The sequence below is a fragment of the Haliotis rubra genome, unplaced genomic scaffold (genome assembly GCF_003918875.1).
Source record: "Haliotis rubra isolate DU_JTF1 unplaced genomic scaffold, ASM391887v1 Scf379, whole genome shotgun sequence".
NCBI lineage: Eukaryota > Metazoa > Mollusca > Gastropoda > Lepetellida > Haliotidae > Haliotis > Haliotis rubra.
Window position 1 is genome coordinate 72,884 of NW_025767056.1, and position 11,327 is coordinate 84,210.

General features: G+C 37.1%; 2 protein-coding genes across 2 annotated transcripts; one reads left to right on the forward strand and one right to left on the reverse strand.

Annotated features, from left to right (window-relative positions):
- Positions 1 to 632: 632 nt before the first annotated feature.
- On the forward strand, positions 633 to 3,335 carry LOC124286203. Its single transcript, XM_046722548.1, has 3 exons — positions 633 to 828; positions 1,868 to 2,004; positions 2,510 to 3,335. The coding sequence occupies exons 2-3, from the start codon at positions 1,868 to 1,870 to the stop codon at positions 3,333 to 3,335; spliced, it is 963 nt and encodes a 320-aa protein (XP_046578504.1). The 5' UTR covers positions 633 to 828.
- Positions 3,336 to 8,432: 5,097 nt separating this feature from the next.
- Positions 8,433 to 9,704, reverse strand: LOC124286204. The gene is made up of 2 exons (XM_046722549.1): positions 9,119 to 9,704; positions 8,433 to 8,776 (listed from the first exon to the last, which is right to left on the reverse strand). Exons 1-2 carry the CDS (start codon positions 9,393 to 9,395, stop codon positions 8,433 to 8,435), a joined length of 621 nt encoding a protein of 206 aa, XP_046578505.1. The 5' UTR covers positions 9,396 to 9,704.
- Positions 9,705 to 11,327: the final 1,623 nt, after the last annotated feature.

The following is an 11,327-nucleotide window of genomic DNA, read 5'->3' on the forward strand; positions in this document are numbered from 1 at the left end:
CATCGAAGAGGTGACCAAGAGGGAGAGTCTCCTCTTCGGAAAGCTGGACGGGGTCAGTCGGACAAGAACAACATCACAACAAGAAAAAAATCAGTGCATGGGAAGACGTTGCAGCGATTGTGAACTCGTAAGTTGAGATTAATTTGCTTGGATAAATATATACATTCTATCACAAATTAATAGCTAAAATACATGGAATTATCATGAAACGGCCCTCCTGTTATCAGAAATTTGCTGGCCGCCGAAAATGATATTGGACTCAACCTTAACGACGGGCCACTATCAGTTCTGTTGTCAAGTGACGTCATAGTTCGACATTCGAGTGGCTTTCGACTGGCAGATATTCTGGGTCAAACAAGTCAAAGCTAACCCAAATTCCCGTTGTGTTTGACATGGTTTAATTGTTCGACGACGTCATCGCGGTCAATTACTTCATTGTTTCCTTTTCTTTTCAACACAAATTGTGGGCTTTCTTGTCTGGCAGTTAATGGTCCTAACCTCAACAACTGAAAAAACAAAATGTTTCTACTGATGAATTTTAAATGCACTATACTATAAAAGTTTTTGTTTTTTCTTTGACTGTTGATGGACTGGAATATTTTAAGATCCGTTTACTAAATTCATTTCCAAAGACGTATATACACAGGATTGGAAGCCTCCACTGACAGTCTCGCTCTGATGTGGGTCGCGCTCATTTGCCGCAACAGGGGTGTCTGCGCGCTGTGCATCGTGGGTAATTCGCTAACGCTGGACACCGGAAAGGATAGCATCATATGTGGGATTATGTCAGATAAATGCGGCATTTAGATAGCATTTCATGAATCAAAGGTAAGAATTATCATTACTTAGAACATAAACGAAAGCCACCGGCATCTGTTTTCAAAGGATTAACTATTATTTTTGGCAAAGAATCCTTTTGAACTGCTGGCCAGTCGTCACTTGTGGCGCTGACTTCGAAACCAATATGGTTGACACGCTCAGTTTGCAAAATTGTACATTATGTCCTATTTGTGCGTCAATTTACGTTGCAGGGGGTGCAGGAAGTCCTTAGTTACTTTGGTCAGATAATGGAACCATTTATTCTCTATGTACTTACGATGTTGTAAATGGTTAAATATATTTTTTATTTATAGATTTTCACTCGCGATTGTCATGATATTTGTGTCAAATAGAAATATTCAGTGGCATCGTCCATATCCATTGTGATTTTTTTGTCACAATTTCCAAATCATGCACTGAACCATATTTTCCAGACAAAATGAATTTTAAAATTTCAATTTATGTTTGTTGTATTCATGAAGAATTTTATTAGTTTCACGTCAATTTCGCCCTCAAAACATGCAATTAAAAATGTTAAATTTTATCTGATCACTATTCACCTATGTACATGATGTATCACCATCAGTAGTCCTGATATTTTCGTTTTTTTTTATCGGAAATATTTGATTGTCTTATTTTGATAAAATGATAGAATACATGTCTATTTAACCCAAAGTAATGAAGATTTTTAGAAAACATATATTACAAATATGTATATTGCAATATTTGTTTTGGTCTGTCATGGTCTATAGCATACTACTTGTCGAGTTGGTAGGAATCTTTATTTCCACATGTTTTCAAGATAATGCATGTCATATATGATAAAAATGTATATTGATATGGTCTATTTATATTAAATGCATTGAACCACAATGAATTTTCTGAATGATATAATTTCAAAGTCTCTGTATCAATAATTTATCTTACTTTTTGGTGTATATTGCCATATACTCTGTGCTATGTATTGAGCTCATAAGAGCTCATGCAGGTGTTTGTAAGTAATATATTTTTGTGTTTATCATTGTTCATTATGTCTGTTGTATCTTAGATGCCTCAAACTCCTCGGCCTGTGTCCAAGAGAAAGGCAATAGGCCGTAGAAAGAAAAGGCGGCACAGTTATGAACATTATGATGAAGAGAAGCAAGTTGAACATGTTGCTGCAGACCACTCCTACTCATTTCCTATGTGAGTAGCCACAAACATTTGAGATTTGTTATATTTTCTTGTTCTTTTAAAATATTTCTTGAATACACAGTACTGTTTTATACAAAAAATACTTATAAATATTTCCACACTTTTACACCAGACTTTAGACAAACTTTAATATGCCAACTATATGGGCAAATGAATACCACCATTCAATCTCCACTCAAACAACTCCACCCCCCTTTCTGACATCTCTCCCACCCTCGCCTCTCCATATGTTTACCATGTGTCAATATGAGACAGCTACTTGCTAGATCACAATGACATGTAACAAACAGTTCTGTCATGGTGTTGTAAAGTCATCTCCATCCATATTATATGTGTGTTATTATTTTTAAAGCTGATGTTGGTTTTCTCCCTGAAGTGTTTCAATGAGTGATAATATATCCATTTCTATTCATTGACATATATTCTTAATTACATAATATTTGTAAAACAAATATTATTTGTATGTGATGTCATTGTAATTTATTGCACTTTTCAGAAAAGACTGCAGTGAGAGTGCCGGATGGGAAACTGCATGGGATAATTTCTATCTAAAAGACAGCAATCCATCACCTTCCACACCCCTTTACAGTGAAGTGACAGATTCTGACAACTGTTCTGCCAATGCGTTTTATGTTGTTCTCCACAAAGTATTCCAGTATAATGCTGAAGATGAACTGGATGTGGTTGTTTGCAGACTGTTGACTGAGAGGACATATGCAAGATATCTTTCCCTTATGGATGAAGTTAAGCAAGACCTATCAGCCTTTGGACACTTACTGTTTTCTGGTGCCAATAAACATGGTTTGAGATTTGTTCAACCATATGATCATGAACCTAGCCAGGCCATGAGACTGAATTTGATCATCAATCAGTCATTGAAACCAACTTTATTTGTCCATGGCAAGGAAGTAAATACTAATCATGATTTTTGGACTGGTCTTCCACATATATATCATTCTGTGAAAGACATCCAGAAGTTACAGTCCAAACTGGAGCGATGGGACATTTGCATGGGAAACTTTGAGGCTCAGTATGTATCCATGGTGCCCTCAGGTGTTGGAATTTACAAGAGTTCAGGTTGTGTCTCTGCTGTTGCCTACCGGGAAGATATCCATGCTATCAGAGGTGACATTCCATACGAGTCAACAATACGTTCAACTAATTGCTGTCTACTGGTTCAATCAAAGAGGAGGTGCAAACACTGTGATCTGTACAGAAATACTCTGCGGAAGAAGGATTCACGTCAAAAAGGCCCACACTGTGTCAACATTTTCTCTGAAGAAAACACCCCACAGTACTATGAACAGAATTCATCTGGTTAAAAAAATTAATATGCTAAAACATGAGAAGAGATCAATTCAAGCAGAACTTGACCGACTTAAAAGACGGGTGCTTGATGTCATCAAAACAAAAGGACATGTGTTGAGCTACAGTGAAAACGAAGAACTCTTACAACTTGTGGAACAATACACAAGTGATGTCTTGAGAAGTTATCCAGACGAAACTTCCACTCAAAGGCTCTTCTGGGACCAGCAGCTAAAGTATGCAAAACTCAAAAAAACAAATCCGCAATGAGGTGGCACCCTATGATGGTAAAGTGGTGTTTGTATTTACGTAGCAAAAGTCAGAAAGCTTACAATGTGGCCAGAGATTCTGGATTTATTGCTCTTCCAAGTACCCGTACCTTATTTGACTATTCACATGTCTTGCCGAGTACATGTGGCTTTCATGAAAGATTTACTGAACATCTGATTGAACAGGCTGAAAAATGTGGAATGTACAAGGAAGAATGGAAATCCTATGTTGGGATCCTCCAAGATGAAATTAAAGTATCAGAAGGACTGGTTTATGACAAGAAAAGCGGCGAGTTAGTCGGATATGTAGAGCTGGACAAAACCGGGAATGACATCAGTAATATGGAAAATCTGCTTATTGACAGTGATCCCAAACTTGCAAAATCCATTCTGGTTGTTATGGTGAGAGGCATCACTACATCTTTGAAGTATCCATTTTTCTGTCTGGCTACTGATGGAATAACTTCAGCGACTTTATACCCTCCAATATGGGAAACTGTGAGAATACTAACGATTGAATGCGGGTTGAAGCCATTGTTTATTACATGTGATGGGGCAACACCTAACAGGAAATTCTTCAAACTACATCGTGATGAAAATTTGCAGAATACTTTTTGGACTTTAAACCCATATTCGTTTCCCACCAGGAAACTGTATTTCATATCTGATGTCCCACACTTATTGAAAACAACAAGAAACTGTTTCTCAAATTCTGGAGCACATAATTTGGCACGAAATCTTTGGAAAAGTGGGAAATGCATTTCATGGACTCATATTATTCGTTTGTATGAAGATCATGTTGAAACACCATTATTTACCCTATGTCCCAAATTAACCAGACATCATGTACATTTATCATCATTTGCAAAGATGAAAGTAAACCTAGCTGCACAAGTACTCAGCAAAACAGTTGCAGATGCTTTGGAAGAACTTTATGGGGACCATGTGACAGAAACTGTGAAATTTATTCGCCATATGAATCGTTTCTTCGACTGTCTTAACACTAGACATTTAGAGGAGGCAAAACGCAAGAGGAACCCAGACCTAGAACCATATAGGACACAAGATGACTCGAGATTTCACTATCTGACTGATGAGTTTCTACAATATTTCAATGACTGGGAAGTGGCAGTAATGAACAGGGCAGGACAATATACTCTACGTCAGCGAACAAATATGAAGCTGAGTCAACAGACATTGAATGGTCTCCATATCAGTGTGAACTCCATTGTAGAATGCACTAAGTTTCTTTTGCATGAAGGAGCAAGTTTTGTTTTGACCCACAGATTTAATCAAGATCCCCTTGAAGAACATTTCGCTCATTATAGACATAAAGGTGGATCGAACGACAATCCAACAGTTTTTTGATGTCCGGAACACTCTTTCTGAACTCAGAGTAATTGGATCTCAAGCACTTGCTCCTATTCGGGGGAAACGTTTCCAAGAAAAGACAACAGGGATCACTTGCTGTGGACAATACGCCACTAGCAAAGAGGATGAGATAATCAAGTGACATCCTATTTCATGATCATGAATGAAAACTTTGAAAGGCTCAGCTTCAAGGCGAGACAGTATGTTTTAAGTGTGACAGATACATAATTCTACTATTCCCCTACATATCTCCAGAGAATTCACCAATCTGTGAAGGCTGTGACAATGATGGTATCTCAACACTGGACTATTACAGTAACAGAGTGAAATCAGACTATCCAGAGGAACATGTCTTCCTACGTGGTGATCTGAATGCCAGTATGAAGGACTTTCTAAAGTACATTTCTGATGACATTGTTGAATATGTGTAGTGTGCAGAGTACTACCCCACTGTGTTTGACAGTCCTAGGAACATGAACGGCATAATAACTATGGCAATGAATTTGCTGAACTGTGGCGTACATTCAGAGTACATAGGGTATGGCAGAGTACTTAATGACCAGTGAATTCACTTTACATGTGTCACACATAATGGTGCAACATGTTGGCATCCTCATCAATTTCCATGTATTAGGATACTTTGGTATTTGTACATTTGATTTTTCATGTAACTTTCCATAAACATGATTATATTTTCACTAGAGATTTCTTGTAAACAATGTAGATAGCCATATGCCAGGTAACCATGGTAACAGCTGTAATGACCATAAGGATATGAAATGAAATATTTTGTAAATTTGTGTGGTTAAATGATTATGGAAATACCTTGTACAGGCAGATGTATTGCAGGTATTCTAGCATTGATGAGTCTGTATCTTTATTTGTAAAGTTGCTACATGATGCGGCAACTCATACTGTGGGTGTACATCCACCATGGTTTACAGATAATTGCAGCCAAAATTATAGGTCTTGCAGCTCACAGAGATCATTATCAATGTCTGTATATATAGAGAGAGTTTTGAGGAATATTTAATAATAATAATAATAATGTGTCATAGCGCTAACAATCAAGGCCATTATTACCCCGGATAACCCAAGCTGCCTGTTAGGCACTAGAAGGTTATAGTCATATGACTTTTTTCCACCGGGTACCCATTTTCCTGCTGGGTGAACAGAGGCAATTTTGAACAAACTCACTTTCCTAAGGTGAGACCACATGTATGACATGTGCTTCGTTGTGGGGCAGGACTAGTCCTAGAAACTCTCAGGAGTCAAGCTGCCAAACACGGTCACCCATCCAAGATCTCTCCGAGCTCGACGCTGCTTAACTTCACCGATTTGTGACCTGAGCTTTAAGCACAGGACAACGCGCCACCAGTGAAATTGTAAAAACAATCCCAAAAATTATAGAGGCATTTTACTTATAGATTCCAGCTATGAATAATATTTATTCACTCATTTTAGCTGATGATGCCTCAGCCATATCTCATACTTGTGTTCAGCTACAAAGAAAGTTTACAGTGCTTGAATTTTTTTGTGAAACAAATGGTATGAATGTGAATTTAATGAAAACTAAAGTTGTTGTTTATAGAATTTACTTCTTTGAAGTCTTGTGAAAAATGGTTTAATGATTGGAACTCTATTAATTTGGTATCTTTATATGAATACTTTTGTCTTGTGTTTACCCCAAAGGTAATATGGAGCAAAGCTCAAACATGTTTAGTATCCCAGGCCAATAAGGCATTATTTTCTGTCAATAATTTTCAAAGGAAATTAGTTAATTTCAATTGTGTAGAAAAATGGTTAAGATATTTGATTGTATGACCTGTACCATGCTATGGATAAAAATGAGACTCTTCTGACTTAAATACCATTGAATCTGTCCACATTTAATTTTGTACAAATGCATTTAATGTTGGAAAATGTACTTGTAAAAATATTGTTTTAAATTTAGGTGAATCTGGAAGACTACCTTTGCAAGACTACTTTTGAGAAGATAAAAAAAATGTTCTATTTCAATATGGATTTGGCTTTGTTTGGATATAAATGTACTATGCTATCCAAAAAGCTACAGTTAATGATTTTTTAAGCAAAAATTGTTTGATAACTTATTTCAGTCCCAGTATTCTCTACAGTCAAAACATAAAATATTTTATTGCAGTGATTTTAATTCTATTTTAAATGTTGTACATTTAGATTAGAAAACTGGTAGATGTGAAAATGTCATTTTTGAAGAGAGGTATTGCAAATCATGTGAATACTAGGGTATGTTTCTATTGGATGATGAATGTATTTTATATTTGTAAAACATATTCGGTGTACATGAAGAAATATTGTAGTATTGATCACATCATTATTAATTTTGCTGGAATAGTAAACAGTGATGTAATAAGAGATGTATGGCAATTTTTTTACCATGTAAATAAGACAAGAAAAACGTAAATGCACATTGTATACATAATTGTGATGAAGTTTATATTTTGGGCTGGAGCTCTGTTACTGAAATAAACCATGAGTCAGTCTTTCTGTCTGTCTGTCTGTCTGTCATACTGATGATCGGAAACAGTGAACTGAGATACTTGCCATTGCCACATATAATGTGCACTGACCTTGCAAGGTTGAGTAGGAACAAATGGATTTACATCTCTGACATTTATTTTTTTTAATGATAAAATCAGGGGACACAATTCACCTAATAATACCAAATCCCAGATTATATTATAAAATATCATATTTATCAGGTTAATCATTGTAAGGTCTCAATCGTTTTCTCAGAGACTGGGATTTTTTTTCCTTTGAAAACTGATTTGGCGTTTTCCTTCTGCGTTTGTCTTTGCACACGTTTTGCAGTGGCCCTTCCACGGAGTCTTAGGAATAGATCTACAATGTTCTCTAAGATTGATGTTTTTAATTTATCCTCAGAGTCAGTTAGCTTGTCCCAGTAGTAAGAAACTGTGATATCTTGCAAGATTGTCTCTTTCAGTGCTGTCTTTGAATCATTGTTGTGATAATATAAATTAGATGCCTGCCTGCATATTGCCTCTATCTTTCGGACAAGAAAGAAAAAGTTATCACCACAGACTTTCAGTCCACCACGGTTCACCTTCAGAGTCCACTTTTTTTATCTTCGTAACAAAATCAGGAGACTTCTCAGTGGATGAGGCACAAAGGTTTTTCATAATTAATGCAGAGGCTGTATTTCCTTTCTTTTTTGATTTTTTTTCCATAGCATAAATCAAGTATCCCGATATGTAGAAGAGCACAGAGTTGTCTTGGTGTGTAAATGATTCTGCAGACTTCTCTGTGTCCATCTGCAGACTTATAGTAAAATTGTTAACAGCGCATCTGAGGAGGTCGTCCAGCAGACACTGACTAAACAGGTGGACATGCATTTCTGTCTCTCTGGAAGCTCTCATGATCACGGATCTTAAGCTGGCGCAAAATTCAAAGTTTGTCCTCATTGCATGGAATTTCCTAAACATTAATTCCTTGTCTGATGAGAAAGAGCTTGTCTTTCCAAAAAACGGCCAATGTGTCCAGTAATGGTGGCTTGATTAATGTTTCGAGATGTTGCATTGTGACAGGTGAAGAAATCACTGCTTTGCCAATCTCAACCATGATACCTCCAGATTTTGATGTGATCGAATTGTGGTTTGGGTTGTTGCACACTTCGGAGACAGCAGACTCAAGCAGTTGTGCAAATGAGTTGTCAGTAAAGGTTGTTATGCTGCTTGATGTGTTGGTGATACCCTTGTCACAGACAGGTACAGCAGTAATATCACCAGCTTTCTGTGTGTCTGACACCTTGTGCTGACTGACTGGATTAAAATAATTGTATATTAATATTGCTTTTCTCCATCTGCTTATTGAAAACATATGTACAGATAACAGTAGGATACTTGTGATTATTACTATTATTATTATTATTATTATTATGTTTACAGATTAACATCAAATGCAGCAGAGTGGGTCCGGTGCCTTATTATTATTATTTTTATTAAGCATTACCTCTAAACACTTTCAATTAACCATGATAAGGGCTCAAAACAAAAGAATATATTCCTTGAATATGCTGTGGTCTTAATTATTTGCATCAACAAGACTGCATTTATGTCTGACCATCACATATATGGAAATATTCACTATATTAGTACTCTCACCTATTACATCGTATCGTTTGTGTTTGTTGACGACGTGACCCCTGAACCCTGACACGGACAAATACTGTTTGGGGCACAGAGGACACTGGTAGCATGTCTTCTTTACGGAAGGTGTGTCAGTGTGTTTTGTCTTGGTTTTGGGCTTTGGTCGTTCGGTAGAGTTATCTTCGTCCTCAGACCATGAATCCGAACTGAAGTCTAATTCGTACTCTGTCCATTCACCCAACATTGCCGATAAATCGACATCGGATTCGTCCCAATACAGATAATCTGACATCGTGTTTGTTTGTATTTGGGTAGATATATAGCGATCGCAGTTGGTATATCACATAGATGAGTAAATCATCACTGCAAGTATAGAACATGTGACATGCACATACACATGACGTATCGCGTCGAGAAAATTTCTGACAGCTGCGTTATCCGGATGTTTTGGTAACTACGGAAAGCAATGCGCAAGCGCAAGATGGTCAAAGGTTAACCAATCGCGAGTCGCGGCCGGGGAACGTTATCACTCGCTATCAATGAACACGGTCAGCTTACGCGGCGCACATCGCCTAAGGCTTCCAATCCTGTGTATATACGTCTTTGGTTCCTCAGCCTGCATCCATGCTTAAAGGAGAATACTAGACAATTGTAATAATTTGCTGGGTGAAAGATAAATTCATCAGAAACATGTAGAGCGGTGTTGGGTATTACCGAACAAAATTCCATTTCCGCATTGTTTTCTCAAGTTGCCGATCGTGAGAGCAAATTTGATGCGCATGCCTTGAAAGAGAAACTTCCTCTTCCGGAAGAACGATCGTCTGCTCCTTAAATATACTTCAAAGGACTTAGAGAAGAAAATTGACGAAAAGACAAGAAACAGGATTTTACATCCTTAAACGTGGTGCGTATATCGGCGATGAGAGGGTTAAGCCAACAAGTCTTAGTCAAAACTGGGATACCCCATTCTGAATATAGCACCATGTCTATTTTAGTACATTACGCAGTTCAAAACCATAACGTTAGGCTTTGTTAGCCATATATAGACTGTACCGTCCGATCAACACTAACCCTTCACTGTGTAGCCCTGTCGTCCTTTACCGAACAAGCGTCATTGGCCTCAGCAATTTTTGCTATGAGAATGACCATTTGTGTCGCTTATTTGTGGATAATAAAACAAACAGTACTAATTCATCCATATGGTATATGAACCGTCAAAACAAACACAAAACAAGATAATTATGCCTGTCTCCATTCACTATTTATAGGTGTTAGAATTTACCTTGTCCTGTGTACTTCACGCATATGTTGCTTTCAAAGCAATATATCGACAACTAAACAATACATTCACATCCTGATGTACACACGGGTAGTGCCTACATGTTCGATCGTGCTATAAATAAATAATCGCTAACTTTGGAAACGTGTCGTGTTCTCCTGAAAATAACGATGATTGTTTCATCAACTGATCAAGGAATGTGTGTTATTGTCCAAGCAATCGCGTTCTCCCAAGCCATATATTAATAACTGAGACTATAACTCCAAACATTAGTCCGGGGAACAACTTACTTTTACATCAGGAACGTGTTTGTTGAGGCATGTCGATAAATGATTGAAATATTCGACCGTGACCTTACAGGAATGTCAAGGGCGGTTAATTTCCCGACTTCGTTGAGAGTGGTTTCCCTTAGACTGTGCTCCACTACTGACTGACGGGCACCTTGCACGTTATTTGCTTTTATTTATATCGGTTCCAGGCATTATCGACCGATACTTAAAGTAAAAGCTAACATCAAATGGTATTTAAGACTTTCAAATGACTTAAACTTCAGCAGTGTTTAATTATATTCACCCTTGTCTATTTTGAAATACGTAATTCCATTACTTTTCGTGGCCAGTTAATTCTTCCACAAAATACGTCAACATATCATAAAAAAAACATACACATTACTCATGTATTTAAAGTAAGGCTTCCAGTATTTTTTTCGGCATTCACATCTTCCGTATGCCTCATTTTTGTATTCGTGAAATAATAGAAAGTTCACCGAAGCAGTGGGAATTAATGCCCTGATGTGATCGAGTCTCTTTGCACACAAAACAGTTAAGTTTTCTCAATAATATACATTCACTGAAATAATGTTTCAATGAGAAAGCGACCAGACATATATCAAATCAATAAGAATTAAGATTATTAAATAGAGATAAGTGATTTATATTTGAAAAT

Bases quoted from the DNA above. Each gene is read 5' to 3' on its own strand.
- LOC124286204 (XM_046722549.1), bottom strand. From the start codon at position 9,395: ATGTCAGATTATCTGTATTGGGACGAATCCGATGTCGATTTATCGGCA. The intron at 8,777-9,118 runs GTGAGAGTACTA...ATTTTAATCCAG, and splicing joins CAAACGATACGATGTAATAG to TCAGTCAGCACAAGGTGTCA.
- LOC124286203 (XM_046722548.1), top strand. From the start codon at position 1,868: ATGCCTCAAACTCCTCGGCCTGTGTCCAAGAGAAAGGCAATAGGCCGT. The intron at 2,005-2,509 runs GTGAGTAGCCAC...TGCACTTTTCAG, and splicing joins CACTCCTACTCATTTCCTAT to AAAAGACTGCAGTGAGAGTG.